Raw genomic sequence first — 15,738 nt, 5'->3', positions numbered from 1 at the left:
GCCAATCAGGATTTTTGAGTTTTATATTGTACTGCAGTGACAAAGTGAACCTTTCAGAAGACTCTCCTGTGACATTTCCGATGACTCATGTTAATCCCCTTCTCATCTCAGACGTCAGAGCTGGGGGTGACGGAGCACGTCGAAGGAGACCCCTGTAAGTTTGCTCTGTGGGTGGGACGCACCCCGACGTCTGACAACAAGATTGTGCTCAAGGTAAAACACACTGTCCTCTTATCTGCTTCGCTTAAGATCTCCTTTAGGGTTCGACCGATTGGGGTTTTCAGTGGCGGAACGAGATAGATGGTAATTCTAATAATCATAAAAGTAATCAAACAAAGTTCCCTGTTATTGTGTTTGATGTCACTCACAATATCTGATTGGGTAAAAGAACAAATGTGTCAGAAGATCTTCGTATCGGTCGAGCCCAGTCTTCTCCTACCTTTCCTCTTCTATTCTCATCTCTCTGACATCTTGCCTGATTGCATGAGCGGCATCAAGGTGGCCCAAGAGGCTTTCTGTTGTCCTAAACTCCTCTTCTGTCCCCCTTTCTTCCCTCTGTCTCTCTGCCAGCCTCTGTCCTCTGGTTAGCTCCTGCTTTGTTCCATCTGTTAACAAACACAGGGACATCTGTATATCTGGGGCTGTGTTTTCTGTGGATGTTTGCATCTCTAATTCTCTCTGTGGGCTGACATGCTTTCGCCAACGCCGCTGACACCGATTCAACCCCTTAACGCCCACAATCTCCCATCCTGGCTCAACGCCACTTTATCGAAGTGACGAGCAGCCATCTTTCTCCACCAGAAAAATAAACCCTTTAATGATTTCAGCACCGTTGCGGAAGGAAGATATGACCCATCAGTTTATTCAATTTCAGTTTAGACCCTATTATCTCGTGTGTGTTTTCCCGTTGAGCAGATAGATTAAAATTGGTGTCAGCCGTTGGAACAGCATGAAGCCGAAATCCTAACACGTTTAATTCTGAGCATTACGACTCTATTATACATGTTGACTACCAAACTAACCGCTGAGAAGCAGTCATGTGCTATGTGCATTGTAAATGAAGTGTGTCTCATTACTAACTACACATGTTTTCACAGACACACACACACACACACACACACACACCATCATTACAATCTGCTGCGCATTTAATTGGCCTACAATCTGCTGTCAAGGCAAAAATTCAGTGTTGTTCGTTTCTATCATGTCAAACCGTTTTGTCAGCATAAAAAATGCCATGTACATCTTCTGAGGCCAAACCAGTGAAATTCTCTATTTTATATTTTAAATTCAAAGCTAAGTCAGGGATCCAAACATGGAGCGATGGTGAGTACAAACTATCCCACGACACAGCCCTCAGCCACTTCTCACAAGTCTGAAACACAAACTCTTAGCAGCTCTTATCTGCACTGTTGTTGTTGAACAAAAGCTTAAGAATACACACACACTAGCCAGTGCCAAAGCTGAGGGACTGAAAGATTGTAGTGTAAATAGGTGTAGATGCAAAGATTGTGTCATCACACAACTCATTTAAAGAAAAAGTTGTCTTAAAGTAGTGAAATAGAAAATAAGATAAATGTGAAAAAGATAAGAGATGACGAGAGCTGAATTCAGACTTGTGCGAAACACACAGAGTGAAACAAGAATTCCAAAGGAAGTTCCCCCCCTGACAACTCTTGACTCCTCGAACTCGTTCCGTTATTGACCAACAACAGGCCTCGAGCATTGAGAACAAGCAGGACTGGATCAAGCACATCAGGGAGGTGATTCAGGAGCGCACCATTCACCTGAGAGGAGCGCTCAAGGAGCCCATTCATATTCCCAAAGCAACGACAGCCAAGCACCACAAGGGGCGAAGGTAAACACGTGACACCTGCGTTTGGAGACGTTGAGAGAGGAGAAAATAATGCACATGGGAAAGAATTCAAACACTAATATCAATCGTGTGTGTGTCTATTAGGGACGGAGAGGACCTGGACAGTCAGGGTGAAGGCAGCAGCCAGCCAGACACCATCTCTCTGGCCTCCCGCACTTCACAGAACACACTGGACAGCGACAAGGTGAGCCAACACACACACATACACACTAGAAATGATGTCCTAACTGCCCCTTTTCTGCAGTTAGAAGAAGTCAGCTTGTTTCCCATCATGGTTACATCTTCCTCCTCAGCTCTCCGGTGGTTGCGAGCTGACTGTGGTGATACACGACTTCATGGCCAGCAACAGCAACGAGCTAACGGTGCGGCGGGGCCAGACGGTGGAGGTCCTGGAGCGCTGCCATGAAAGGCCAGACTGGTGCCTGGTCCGGACCACAGACCGCTCCCCGGCCCTGGAGGGTCTTGTGCCTTGCTCCATGCTCTGCATCGCCCACTCCAGGTCCTCTATGGAGATGGAGGGCATCTTCAACCACAAAGGTACAGCATGTGGCGTGAAAGACCGACTGTTTATTAGGGAGGAAAAGGTTGATTGTTTGTGTAAGTCTGCATCATGTCTGTCTTTCGCAGACACTCTGTCAGTGTGCAGCAATGACTCCATCATGCCAGGGTCGTCCGCCACACTGCAGCCAGGTCACGGCATCAGCTCTCACACGTCACCGGGGCCTAAACGACCAGGTATGGTCACCTTTGCTGTCTGCTCAGTTAGTTACTCCCACTAGAACAATATTAAAGGAAGTAACACTGCTTGTTGAATAGGGTGTTTTAGTGCTGTTTCTGACTAAAATGACAAACAGGTTTACTGAGGTTTAGGTCCGTCTGTTATTTTACTGTGTGGCTATAAATAATCCCTCATATAGCAGTAAACTGAGCTTTCTGTGTTGGCTTTGTTTCCTAGGCAACACCCTGCGGAAGTGGCTCACCAGCCCAGTGCGTCGGCTCAGCAGCGGTAAGGCGGACGGCCATGTGAAGAAGCTGGCCCACAAGCACAAGAAGAGCCGCGAGGTGAGAAAGAGTGGGGAGATGACGATGGGGTCCCAGAAAGACTCCGACGACAGCGCCGCTACACCTCAGGATGAGACTGTGGAGGAGGTGGGCGGACACACGGAGCCTCGCACTCTCGGTGCTGTCCTTTCTCCGTTTAGCGGTTGCGTAAAGCATCGTGATGTAACCTCTGCTCTGCCGTCCGTGTGTGTTGCAGAGGGTGCGTAACGAGGGCTTGTCCAGCGGCACGTTGTCCAAGTCCAGTTCTTCGGGCATGCAGAGCTGCGGAGAGGAGGAGGGAGAGGAGGGCGCTGACTCGGTGCCTCTGCCTCCACCTATGGCCATCCAGCAGCACAGCCTGCTGCAGCCGGACTCACAGGATGACAAGGTGAGGAGAGGGAGGACGACACAGCAGGGACAGAGCGGGGGAGACAGGGAAAAGGGAGGGAGGCAGAGGGGGAACAGGGAGCAGGACGCAAACCATACTCAACTTTGACTAGGTCAAGTCAACAGAGGAGACGGCTTTTATCACATTTGACATTATCACATATTTATTACAGCTTTATCTCATGAATAGGTGTATATCACATTTCTGAAGCAGGTGTAGTGTAAGGGCTCAGTTCCTATGATGATCTAAGGTAAACACTTCTTATGCAGGCTCTCTTTCTTCTCATTGTGCTTATGATTTTCAGTTCTTGTAGGTTACATTTTCGCTCATTCCAGTCTCCCGCTTCGCCCCAAAAAGGGCCTCTCCTGACACAGTTCTTAGTGACTCCTTAGTTTCTGTTATGCATAACATTTTATCTTGGCATGTTGCATCATATTCTCTCTTCTAAAGCAGAAAGCAATGACAAGTTTCAGGCGCTCCAAGTCGCCTCCTCAGCCAAAGCGGAGGCTCCTCTGACACTAATTTCTGTTTCTCTTTTGTTTTGTTTCCTGGTTGTATCGTTTGCTGTTTGCCATGCTGTAGCATTACCTTGATTTATGTCCTGTCTTTGCTTTGTCTCAGTTTCCATACCTCTCCATCTGAAATGCCCCGCTCTTCCCCCTCCGTCTCTAACCTCAGTCAATTCTTCAAATCTCTCTTTTTTTTCCCCCCACTCCTCAGCTTTAAATGCTACTCGCTAAAGCCTTTTGTCTTTGGTTTCTCCAACAGTTCATAGATTGACAGGAAATGAAACTAGCAGCTTTTTTAGACTTTAACTTTCTTCTTTTTAAAATCTATTTTCTGTCCCCTTAAAAGGTCACTCTTCCTAACTTTTGTATCTTTCTGACCTCTTAAACATTCCTGAGCGCAGAATGCTTTCCTTCTTCTTCTTCTTCTTTTTTTTTTTAGTTTCATTCTTTTCTGCCCTGTTTCTTCAACACACCGCAGTAATCGCCGGGCAGATAAGCACTGCAGGAACATGTAGATAAAGACTGGATGCATGTCGCTCTTTACGCTGAATAGAGAGCAATGTGGAGGGTTGCTCTGTCGGTGTCGGCGCAGATCAGAAAGGTTAAAATGGGAAATATGCGTCAACGTCTATATATTTTGAGGACATTTAAAATTTATTAATGCCTTGAGCCTGTTAATAACACAGGACTGCAGCATTTTTCTGCATGTTTATCATTGATAGGCTGGGAAAAGGTTGGCGGTTTATTGAGGTTTAAAGGAAACAGGTAGCCGTCAGCATGAACGCCAAGAGGACAGTCGAAGAGTCCCGCCTGTATTAGAACCTAAATATGACGCCACACTGAGGTGAAAATTCAAAAGCCCCCTTGTTCCCATCATCCTCCAACCCCCCCACCCCTCCCCCACCCGCCCTGCCCGCTCGTCTTCATCTCCCTTTTACCCTCTGTGCGTTAACCTCATTACCCATGCAAGTAATTGGCATCTCTAAACGCTGGCGAGGCCAGAAGGGCACACAGCCTCACCCAGAAAACCTAATTGGGGAAAGTCTTGAAGCACAGCACAGCAAGGGTGAGAGTCTCCTGAACTATATATACATACACATACCTTCTTTCATTCTCGCTCTGTGGGCATCCTTTCTTTATTTCAAAGGCTGTTCATCATCACCCCGAGACAGCGACGGAAGCATCATCCATTCAGACATCACTTTTTTTTTTTTCCCGACCTTCTCCCCATCACCATTTTCTGACGTTTCACTTTTTTTTTTCCTCCCATATCTTCATTTTGGTCACCCCACTCTCAGCCTCATGTTTTTACCTTTTCACAGACAGTTTGGTTTTTTTCATTTCATATCCGTTTCCTTTTCACTTTCTTTGAAGCTTCAGGTAGAAACCCGTAGCATTGGACTTTCACTTGTGGAGACATCTCTTTGGATCTCTCTTCAGATTGCAGCATTGAACATTTAACAAGCATTTTCACAAAGTCATTGCTCACTCAGATAACTGAAATATTCACTTATGATAACACTCAGACAGAAATAAGCGAAACAGAAGTTAATCTTCAGTTTATGCTTAACTGTAACTGAAGCTATTATGTTAGCTGTCGGTGGATTCAGTGAGCCTTGACGTTTTCTCATAAAACAGACTGTAAAAATATGAAATGTTTATTTTAGCAACATAAATAGCAATTATTACATCTCTTTAAATAGCCGACTAAGTTTATATCACATATAAAAGACAGTCAGGTTACTTTAAACGCCACTATGTCGTGATGCCAGTTAAAGAGCAGATGTAGAGTTAGCAGAAATAGATTGTGCTCTGTGTATTATCAGGTTCTAATGCTCTTTTTCTTCTCTCTCAATCCTCTCATCTCTTTTTTTTTTCTCACCCAGACCTCTTCTCGTCTGTCGGTCCGTCCATCCAGTTCAGAGACGCCCAGCGCCGCTGAGCTGGTGAGCGCCATCGAGGAGCTGGTCAAAAGCAAGATGGTAGGACGACGCTGACGTAACGCTTCGCACATGAAGTTATTTGTCAATGAAAGCTTGATTTCATTTCTTAGTCGCTTTGAATTGGTCTTACGGCAGCTCAGCGCTCGCAGAGGTGTTCATCGCAGCTAAACTTTTGAAATGTTAGGACATTTTAAAAGCCTGAAACATTTCAAAGTGCAAAGAAATTACTGTATATTGTGGCATCAGCTGACTGCTTGAAGATGCTGAATATTACCTGTAACAACTCCCAAAGCAAGCCATGTAATCTGCATTCACGCTGCTCTTCCTCTTGAACGTTTGAACCGTTTTCAGCTCCGTTTCACACACTCAGCGTCTCCTTCTCTGTTTCTCCTGCTGCAGGCTTTGGAGGACCGACCCAGCTCGCTGTCAGTAGAGCAGGGAGACAGCAGCTCTCCCTCCTTCAACCCCTCCGACAACTCCCTCCTCTCCTCCTCCTCCCCGATCGAAGAGCTGGACGAACGCAGGACCAGTATCCTGAAGAAACGACAGTACGTCTGCTTCCTTCATCTCTGTCACGAACACACGCTGAGGCGTTTTGGGAATTGATTTTTTTTTTATTTTTTTTTTTCATTTCTTGAATTTTGAGTCTAATGTGTGTGTTTTTTTTTTCTTCTCTGTAGTTATGTTCTGCTGGAGTTGGTGGAGACAGAGAGAGATTATGTTAGAGATCTCGGCCTGGTGGTGGAGGTGAGTTGATGCATAACATAGATCTGAACACAAGAAAGATTCTTGGTTTTCTAGTTCTTTCTCCAGCATTTTAAAATGTTGCTCAAACTATTAGAATTAATTTGCCGAACTCCAAAGACTCCCTGGTGTAAATTTGTGTTAATTTGTGCGTCTCCATCATAAGGGCTACATGAGCCGGATGAAGGAGGAGGGTGTCCCTGATGACATGAAGGGAAAAGACAAAATCGTGTTTGGCAACATCCACCAGATCTATGACTGGCACAAAGAGTATGTGGCGCACACATTTCGGAAATATGGAGCTTTCCTTGTTCTTAATCACTCGTGCAGCAGCTGACTGTCCTCTCCTCTTTCTCCCTCTTGTTCAGATTCTTTCTTGGGGAGTTGGAGAAATGTTTGGAAGACCCCGACAGACTGGGGCCACTCTTTCTCAAACAGGTTCATCCACAGTGAATTGCAGACTTCTGCTTTATTTGGGTATGCTTGTATACATTTGGTCATGCCGTCCATATCGTGTGTGCTTTTTGTGTCCAGGAGCGGAGACTAAACATGTATGTAGTGTACTGTCAAAACAAGCCCAAGTCGGAGCACATCGTCTCAGAGTACATTGACACCTACTTCGAGGTATGAGCCACTTATTTGGAAGAATTCACCCTCTGAGATGCATCAGATACTTCACATCTCCATTCAGCCGCCATCCTCTCAAATAATCTCTGACCTTTAACTTTAAAGGACCTGAAGCAGCGGCTGGGACACAGGCTACAGATCTCAGACCTGCTCATAAAGCCAGTCCAGAGGATCATGAAGTACCAGCTGCTGCTCAAGGTTGGTCTGAGGGTGCCAGAGCTGCTGCTGCTGCTTCTGCTCACCTTTAAATTAGTTTTGCCATCTTGTATCATCCATATTAATGTACAGCATGTCATCACCTGCAGTCTGTAAATGTACATCTCTGCAACTGCTTCTACTAATCCACACTGATTTTTAAATGTCTAAATAGTTGTTTTTTCTGTTATAGGATTTCTTGAAACACTCTAAAAAAGCTGGGCTTGAGTCTGTGGAGCTGGAGGTAAGATGAAGACATAATTCTTCACTTAAATTCAAGACAACCGTGTTCAGCATCCCCGTCAACCTTTTGCTCATTTGTGACTCTTACAGAAAGCAGTGGAGGTCATGTGCATCGTGCCAAAAAGGTGTAATGATATGATGAATGTCGGCCGCCTTCAGGGATTTGATGTAAGAAATCACTGAATTGTGAATGAAAGCGATGCTGCACTCATCAACACACCTGACGTTTCCCTCTCACTCGTCTCCCTCTCCAGGGGAAGATCGTGGCTCAGGGACGCCTTTTGCTGCAGGACACGTTCATGGTGTCTGACCCGGAGGGCGGGCTGCTCGGCCGGATGAAGGAGAGGAGAGTCTTCCTCTTCGAGCAGCTGGTCATCTTTAGCGAGCCTCTCGACAAGAAAAAGGGTTTCTCTTTGCCAGGCTTCCTCTATAAGAACAGCATCAAGGTAACGGACATGCGAGAGAGGCGTTGTGAGGGATGCATGGCTGTCGGTTAAACAGCTTGCAGCTCCCTCTGGTGGAGAAACTGCAGCCTGTGAAAAATGAATCTGTTTGTGAGCTCAAGTTACAAGCTTGACATCTAAAAATGTACACTCTCTTTTGTCTCCTTTTGCGCTCTGTAGGTAAGCTGTTTGGGTCTGGAGGAGAACGTGGAAGGCGATCCCTGTAAGTTCATCCTCACTTCTCGGTCGACCAATGGCGCCATCGAGTCCTTTGTGCTTCACTCCTCCCACCCAGGGGTGCGTGAGGTCTGGACCCTTCAGATCAGCCAGATACTCGAGAGCCAGCGCAACTTCCTCAATGGTATACACACGCACGCTCATATACACACACACGTTTTATAGGGAGAAGTGATCGCTTCATGGGCACCCTCGCCTCTGTTGTACCATGTCACAGCTCTGACCTCACCAATAGAGTATCAGAGGAACCATGTTGGAGCGAGCGGTGGGCCGTGTGTGCCCAACATGGGAGCGCCGGCTGGAGGCGGCAGTGGGTCCAGTGCGCCCCCTGGAGTTGGAGGTGGAAGCTCTCAAGGTAGTGCCATCCCTTCAGGGCCCCAGGGCGGCTCTCGTCGGCCCTCCAGGATTCCCCAGCCCTCCCGTCTGCCCCAGCCCCTACGCCACCACCCCGGGGCTGACCCCGACGGCCCCAACAAGATGTCAGGTATGGACCATCTATTTGTATCTGTGAAGGCTTTTTTTTTTTGGCAATGAAAGATGTGACTGAGGTGTAAGTTTTGCTCACTCACGATCCAGGCTTGTCCCCATGTCCTCTCCCTCTGCCCCCCCTCCCTCCAGGGGGCAGCCCGCAGGGCAAGCGCCCCATCCAGACCCAAGAGGACCATGCACACACCCCCACTCCTGCCAGCGCTGTAGCCCCTATTCCCCGCGCCGCAGTTGGGCCCCTGCCCTCGACACCCTCTTCCAAATCACGGCCAGGAGCCGTGTCCCCTATGGCCCCGCCCCTGGCCACTCCTGCCTTTGGCAAGGACGGCCTGCCTCCTCCCCCTCCCAGCCCGGGCCAGAAGTCCGGATCTGGATTCTGGAGCTCCATGCCGAGCTCTCCAGCCAGCCGGCCTGGCTCGTTCACCTTCCCGGGGGAGGCGGCAGAGACTCCGACCCGTCAGAACTCAAACCAGATCCAGACCGGCTCTGGATCTGGGAGCCAAACCCACAGACACTCCACGCACAGCAAGGAAGCCGACCGCATGAGTACGTGCTCATCGGCCAGCGAGCAGTCCATCCAGTCCACCCAGAGTAACGGGGTAAGACTACTCGCTGCTGCGCAGTGTTGCACCGACTAACACTGAGGCAGAGGGACGCCTGGGCTGTCCTGTCTGCCTGCTGTCTCCTGTCCTGCTGCAGCCAGCTCTACTAATCTGTCCCCTATTCCACATCTCTGACAACCTTCACTGCTCTTCAACATCATCTTCTCTAGCTTTCAGTGTCTGAAGAACCTCTCTAGTGGACCTCAGTCAGCTCTTCAGTGGTTCCCTTTCAAGGCTGTCGCTTTCTTAACTCTGACCAAGCTTCTACTAACACCTTGACTTCCTTTTGGCCGTCCTTCACCTCCCGCTGTCTTTATGGTGTGTCACTGAAATGTACTTTTCCTGCAACTAACCTCTGACGTTTGTGACGCGCCTGCAAACGTCCTCGACAGAGATCCTCTCATCCAGTCTAACCTTCCTCCTCCTTCCGTGTTTGCCTGGAGCTGCAGAGCAAAGACAAGTGATACGGAAATCTTCCACCTTATTCTTGCCTTTCTTCATCCGCTTTTGTTTTTTCTCCAAGAAGAAAATCATGAATTGCACTTCACTCTCATCCTTTCTGAAGACGTTATCAAGTGGACAGTAGTCAAACATCTGTGTCCAGTGTTTGTCCTCTCCTTCAACCTTCTCTCTCACTTTTTCCTCACTCAAAGTGTCAGATTTCTATATTTTTTCAAATGTATGATCATAGTGTCAGCTTTGACACAAAAGCTGGGTTTGTACTTTTTCTCATTCTCTATTTTCCTCATTCCCGTGTTTCCTCCCTGTGCCGCAGAGTGAAAGTAGCAGCAGCAGTAGCGTATCCACCATGTTGGTGACCCAGGACTACATGGCGGTGAAGGAGGATGAGATCAGCGTCATTCAGGGTGAGGTGGTCCAGATCTTGGCCAGCAACCAGCAAAACATGTTCCTGGTGTTCAGGGCGGCTACCGAGCAGGGCCCTGCCGCCGAGGGCTGGATCCCCGGATTTGTGCTGGGACACACCTCGGCCATCGTCCCCGATTGCCCAGAGGGATCCATCAAGTAAGCGCTCTGAGAAGTTACGAAAGGATCAGTTATTTTTACTCTCATGTCTCGTGTTTATCAAAGCTTCATCCACGTTAGTTGAAGTTAATCTGAAGAAGAAGAAGAATTACACCCTCGGGCCCATGGGTCACGCTCTCACCTACTTGTTTAGTGAAACACTTTGATTTGACTTGTTCCATTTTTCCGTCCCAGCAGGAAGTCGTCGTCCTGGCACACGTCCCTGCGCATTCGTAAAAAATCTGAGAAGAAGGAGAAGGAGGCGAAGAAAGAGACCAAGCTGGAAAACGGTTACAGGAAGTCCAGAGATGGCCTGGCCAATAAAGTTTCTGTAAAGGTGAGTTTATCAGTATGTCTGAGGACGCTCTGCTGTGAAGTCATGCCTCTGCTCCACAGTGCATTTTTCACTCTGACCTGCTTTGTTCTTTCTTCTCAGCTTCTAAACCCAAACTACATCTATGATGGTGAGTTACTTTGAATTATTTGTGTTTGAAGGTTAACACAAACATTTCTATATATTATCAATTTATTTCAATTCTTTGCCTTTTTTCTCTTTCAGTTCCCCCTGAGTTCCTCGTACCCCTGAGTGACGTCACATGTGACAACGGAGAGAGCGTCACCCTCAGGTGTAAGGTCTGCGGTCGACCCCGGGCTACTGTCACCTGGAAGGGCCCCAACCAGAGCAACCTCACCGGCAACGGACACTTCAGCATCGCCTACAGGTGACAAAGCACAGTCTGAGTATTATGAAATAGCGTGGACTGTGTTAAACAAGAAGTTAACATGTTTGTGTTTATTTCAGTGATACGGGCGAAGCGACGCTGCGGATCATCGGCGTGGCCTCTGAGGATGACGGCGTTTACACTTGCGTTGCCACGAACGAGCTGGGCAGCGTAACGTCGTCAGCCAGCCTCAGAGTGTTAGGTAAGAGTGCAGGTAGAGAAGAGAATACGCTGTTATCAGGTCCTCCGCAGAGGTTATTTGACCAGCATGGACATCAATTGAATGTGTTGTTTTTGTCTCAGCTGTGTCCACTGATGGGATCAGAGTGAGCTGGAAGGACAACTTTGAGTCTCACTACACTGAGGTGGTTGAACTGGGCAGGTAATAGACCCTGATATGATTGATAGACGTTTGACTTGTTAATGCCCAAAACGTACCACAACAGGCGGTCTAAAAATTGTCCAAACGTCCATCTTTTTTCGTATCACCAGGGGTCGTTTCTCCGTTGTCAAGCGCTGTGACCAGCGGGGCACCAAGCGTACAGTGGCGGTCAAACAGGTGAACAAGAAGCTGATGAGGAGGGACCGGGTGACTCAGGAACTCAGTCTGCTCCAGAGGCTGCAGCACCCACACATAGTCAGCCTGATAGACACGTATGAAACCCCCAGCAGCTACGCCCTCGTTCTGGAGATGTGAGTACAGGACAAAAAAGAAATTAAATGAGCTTGATCGGCATTGATGAAGCTCGCATTTCTTCCATCTGATGTTTAACATTGGTGTTTGTGACGTTTGTGTCTCAGGGCTGATCAAGGTCGCCTGCTGGACTACATCGTCAGCTGGGGGAATCTGACCGAGGAGAAAGTGGCCTGCTACCTTCGGGACATTTTAGAAGCTTTACACTACCTGCACAACAGCAGAATAGTACATTTGGACATAAAAGTATGAACTTTCACCTTAATGTTTTTATTACTGTGCTTGATATTCTGTACATGAAAAGCTCTGCTATCTCTGTGACAGATATAGAGTTACCACCAACAGCTGGTTAGCTTAGCTTAGCGCAAAGACATCTGCACTCCCCCATAAATACGCAAACATATAAAATATTGCCAAGCTTCCGAAGAGCTGATGGGGTTATATTACCTGCAGACAGAGCCAGTTTCCCTATGTTTCAAGCCGTTATGCTAAGCTAAGCTAACTGGTTGCTGATTTCATATTTACCATACAGACATGAGTGGTATCAATCTTTTCATCTAGTTCTCTGCAATAATGCAAATAAGTGGATTTTCTCAAACCTGGAGCTATTCCATTAAGATCATGGTGGTTGTATTTGTTTTTAAGACTAATGCTGACGCCGTTCTTTCTTTCTCCAGCCTGAGAACCTGCTGGTGGCTCATAGCTCCAGCGGCCAGCCAGCGGTCAAACTCACAGACTTTGGCGATGCTGTCCAGCTCAACAGCACCCACTACAGTCACCCTCTGCTGGGCAGCCCTGAGTTTGCCTCCCCAGAGTTGGTCCTTGGAGAGCCGGTGTCGCTGACCTCTGACCTGTGGAGCCTGGGCGTGGTGACCTACGTGCTGCTGAGCGGCGCCTCCCCCTTCCTTGATGAGAGCGCCGAGGAAACCTGCCTGAACATCTGCCGGCTAGACTTCAGCTTCCCCAGGGATTACTTCCAGGGCGTCAGCCAGGCAGCCCGGGACTTCATCTGCCTGCTCCTGAGGACCGACCCAGGCAGGAGGCCTCCAGCCGGGCTCTGCCTCCAGGAGCCGTGGCTGCAGGCCGGGCCCCCCGACAGCCGGGCCAGAGCAGAGGGCTGCCTGGACACCTCCCGCCTCATCTCCTTCATAGACAGAAGAAAACATCAGACTGACGCCCGGGCCATCGGAGGAGTCAGGAGCTTCATCCAAAGTCGCCTCCAGCCCTGAGTTTAAAGGATTGGATGCACAAGTCCTAACCAACCTTCAATCCCTACTGCCTCCAATCAGATCACAGCTGACAAAAGCCAGACGAGCTGGACTTACTTCAGTCTGCCGTCCAGTGCTGGGGCTGTGGGGGCTGCAGGTTCTTCTGGAACTGAGCATCTCAATGGTCCAGATGTAAGAAGAAGGAGAAAAGATGAATGCTGATCTTATCCTCTGATTTACTAAAGTCCTGTAGTCCTTTCATCAGTTAACCTGAGACCTTTGAGGGTCTCGAGCCAATCAGAGCCCTGGAGAACAGAGTTCTCACCAATCACCTAAATTCATGGATGCTCTTGTCTACTGCTGCTTGCTGGTTTCAACTCAAAACCGATTTTGTAGTTAAGTGAACAAAAATCCCAAAAAAAGCAAAAAAAAAAAAAAAAAAAACATGACGTAATTTATTTTCCTTGGCGAGAGTTAAAGCTGATCAGAGGAGCCAATTGATCGAGCCTTGACACCACTGCACAGACGCAAAGCTTTCAGGAGAAAGCGATGCTAACGAAGCTAGCGATAGCGCTGAGAGCAAACTGCCCTCCCGCTTGTCGCTAGAGGGGCACAGACGTTGTGTGTTTTTGCTCTTTTACACTAAAACTGTAACTCAAACACTTTTGAGCAGCAGCCCACCCTTTCTTATCGAAACAATGTATACGAACAACAGTACTGTCTCGACATTTCCCAGAAGAAAAAAACAAAGTTATCGTAGAAAACGCTCCTCAGTCGAAAGTTGCTGTGCTACTTTGGACTCAATAGACACCCGGAGACAGTGACTGAAGTTCTTGACTTTGAGACATTTATACGTCCAATCAGAGCTTTTTGATGGCTGCGCTTATATAATGTACCTTAATCTAAGATACCATGATGACCATGTCGCGAGTAACAATGCTGCACTGTCCAGTCTGAGAAGAAACAATAGACATCCATCGTTTGCTTTTCCTAGAACAAAACTTGTGTTGCGCAGATATGAGATGTTTAAGCCTTACCTTGTACATAGACTTCTGCCTTCTTTGCTCTCACATTCACAGTGGACTCGTGCTTTGGGGACGGCGGGACACGAGGCCGCCGGAGCCCCCGCGGCAGCAATGATTGCCAATCAGATGGGAAAGAATGTGGAGGCGGAGGAAGACAAATTACTGTAAATGCACTCATTGTATGTTATGTTTGATTATCATGTGCAATGTTGCGGCTTTAACATTTTATGCAACTATTTATGAAGACATCTGTTGTATCTGTAATAAATCTAGAGAAAAGCATGTACTTGGTACTGCAAGCACTGCTGGTAGTTTGTGTTTATTTGATCTTTCGAGTGTTCGGACTTCCGCGCCAGGCCAGGTTAGAGGTCACAATCTACAATCATTATGGTTTGATCAAAAATAATTTAACACTTTTTGTACTGTATGCCTCTGTAGTATTGGTACACCAAAGTTGCTCTAGCTTTATAGTACTTAATAAAAAAAAACAATGTTTTATTGTGATTATGTTTCACTCGAGTTAGGTGATCTATGACCATGTGAAATGATTGTTTACACGCGATGTTTAGTCTCCTGTGCTCTTGACTGAAAAAGGGCAGGGGATGAGAGAAGGACGGTGGAGCATTGCAGTTTCATTTGAGCAGGAGATTTTTTTTTATGCATCATTTACTAAATGGTGTTCTAACTTTATGTACAGATACTTATTGCCAAAATATTGCTTCCATAAATCCCTGTTCCTTAGAAAAACTGCCCTAAAACAGTGACTAACCCGTGGTTTTGATCAGTTTGCTTTCCTGGAAATTCAAAATCACAAGATAGCTGTGCTATGACCACTTAACCACACATTCATCAAACGTGGGTCAGACTGGGTCACCTTGGAACGGATTCTACCAGGAACAGATGTCACAGTCCTCCGTTACCTTTGCATTTATTTGAAAGGTGTGCACAGGCCATTAAAAACAAGGAAACTTGGACTGGATACCTCAGTTTAGGTTTTTGTTTTTTTTTTGTTTTCCATTGTTGTTCGTCTTGTCATGTTTGTTTCATTTGTTTCATGTTTGCTATGTTTTTGTTTTTTTATCTTTGCATGTATATTTCTTTGTACAGATCATACATAGTTCCTCTTGTAAATACTCATTTTGCCATCAGTTATTTGAAAATTAAACATAATGAACACATGTACCCTGTTTTACATGTTGCTTCTTTTACAGTGATTTCATTGAAACCCAAATGCAAACGCAGCATTTAACCATTCATTTGAGTAGATAAAAGTTTAGTTCTGGAGGACATGAGATGAGAGCCCAGTCAGTTGATAATGTTTCAGAGTTTAAAAGTGATATGATGACACCAGGTCAAGTTATTTTTACATTTGAGGGCCTTTAAAAAGCACTGCATAGTTAGTCCAACAGAGGGCTGACCACCTTTTCAGCTGTCCCTGTCAGGACATGTGTGACAGATTGACATGTGTGAAGTGTTGGGTGAGTCGCCACCAGCTTCCAGAGCGGCTTCACTGCTTCTTGTCAGGGATTCTGCAAGTCTCACCTCTGCACCACAAAGATATTTCCTTATTTGCTGTCTGGGTGATGACATGTCAGCGTGTGATTCACATCATTGTCATCAGACCCGTTCATAGAGCTGCTGCTCTGTTATCCAGGGTTTTCCTTTCATTTGTTCTTGGTAAAATTTCTTTTCTAGCCTCATTTAAGGCATGGTTATTTATATGAAGTGTTTA

At 46.9% G+C, this 15,738-nt stretch overlaps 1 protein-coding gene across 11 annotated transcripts in view; it reads left to right on the top strand.

Annotated features, from left to right (window-relative positions):
• Nucleotides 1–15,184, top strand: part of LOC139346244 (triple functional domain protein-like) — a 64,875-nt gene extending 49,691 nt beyond the window's left edge. For 3 of the 11 annotated variants that reach the window (XM_070985223.1, XM_070985228.1, XM_070985229.1), the window contains 29 exons: nucleotides 112–213; nucleotides 1,297–1,326; nucleotides 1,716–1,858; nucleotides 1,961–2,060; nucleotides 2,170–2,413; nucleotides 2,504–2,611; nucleotides 2,832–3,025; nucleotides 3,135–3,305; nucleotides 5,701–5,796; nucleotides 6,157–6,305; nucleotides 6,438–6,504; nucleotides 6,668–6,771; nucleotides 6,870–6,939; nucleotides 7,036–7,125; nucleotides 7,234–7,326; nucleotides 7,517–7,567; nucleotides 7,657–7,734; nucleotides 7,821–8,012; nucleotides 8,190–8,370; nucleotides 8,464–8,730; nucleotides 8,865–9,331; nucleotides 10,110–10,357; nucleotides 10,556–10,821; nucleotides 10,917–11,079; nucleotides 11,160–11,281; nucleotides 11,383–11,461; nucleotides 11,572–11,772; nucleotides 11,881–12,019; nucleotides 12,451–15,184. In XM_070985223.1, coding sequence (XP_070841324.1) covers nucleotides 112–213; nucleotides 1,297–1,326; nucleotides 1,716–1,858; nucleotides 1,961–2,060; nucleotides 2,170–2,413; nucleotides 2,504–2,611; nucleotides 2,832–3,025; nucleotides 3,135–3,305; nucleotides 5,701–5,796; nucleotides 6,157–6,305; nucleotides 6,438–6,504; nucleotides 6,668–6,771; nucleotides 6,870–6,939; nucleotides 7,036–7,125; nucleotides 7,234–7,326; nucleotides 7,517–7,567; nucleotides 7,657–7,734; nucleotides 7,821–8,012; nucleotides 8,190–8,370; nucleotides 8,464–8,730; nucleotides 8,865–9,331; nucleotides 10,110–10,357; nucleotides 10,556–10,821; nucleotides 10,917–11,079; nucleotides 11,160–11,281; nucleotides 11,383–11,461; nucleotides 11,572–11,772; nucleotides 11,881–12,019; nucleotides 12,451–13,002 — 4,767 coding nt within the window. In that variant the 3' untranslated portion in view covers nucleotides 13,003–15,184. Of the gene's footprint in view, nucleotides 1–111; nucleotides 214–1,296; nucleotides 1,327–1,715; nucleotides 1,859–1,960; nucleotides 2,061–2,169; nucleotides 2,612–2,831; nucleotides 3,026–3,134; nucleotides 3,306–5,700; nucleotides 5,797–6,156; nucleotides 6,306–6,437; nucleotides 6,505–6,667; nucleotides 6,772–6,869; nucleotides 6,940–7,035; nucleotides 7,126–7,233; nucleotides 7,327–7,516; nucleotides 7,568–7,656; nucleotides 7,735–7,820; nucleotides 8,013–8,189; nucleotides 8,371–8,463; nucleotides 8,731–8,864; nucleotides 9,332–10,109; nucleotides 10,358–10,552; nucleotides 10,822–10,916; nucleotides 11,080–11,159; nucleotides 11,282–11,382; nucleotides 11,462–11,571; nucleotides 11,773–11,880; nucleotides 12,020–12,450 lie in introns of all 11 variants that reach the window. The other 8 variants (XM_070985230.1, XM_070985232.1, XM_070985231.1 and 5 more) reach the window with 8 other exon arrangements.
• The last annotated feature ends 554 nt before the right edge of the window (nucleotides 15,185–15,738 follow it).

Source organism: Chaetodon trifascialis, chromosome 17, assembly GCF_039877785.1.
Source record: "Chaetodon trifascialis isolate fChaTrf1 chromosome 17, fChaTrf1.hap1, whole genome shotgun sequence".
In the NCBI taxonomy this organism is placed as follows: Eukaryota; Metazoa; Chordata; class Actinopteri; order Chaetodontiformes; family Chaetodontidae; genus Chaetodon; species Chaetodon trifascialis.
This window is presented reverse-complemented; position numbering and strand designations above follow the sequence as displayed.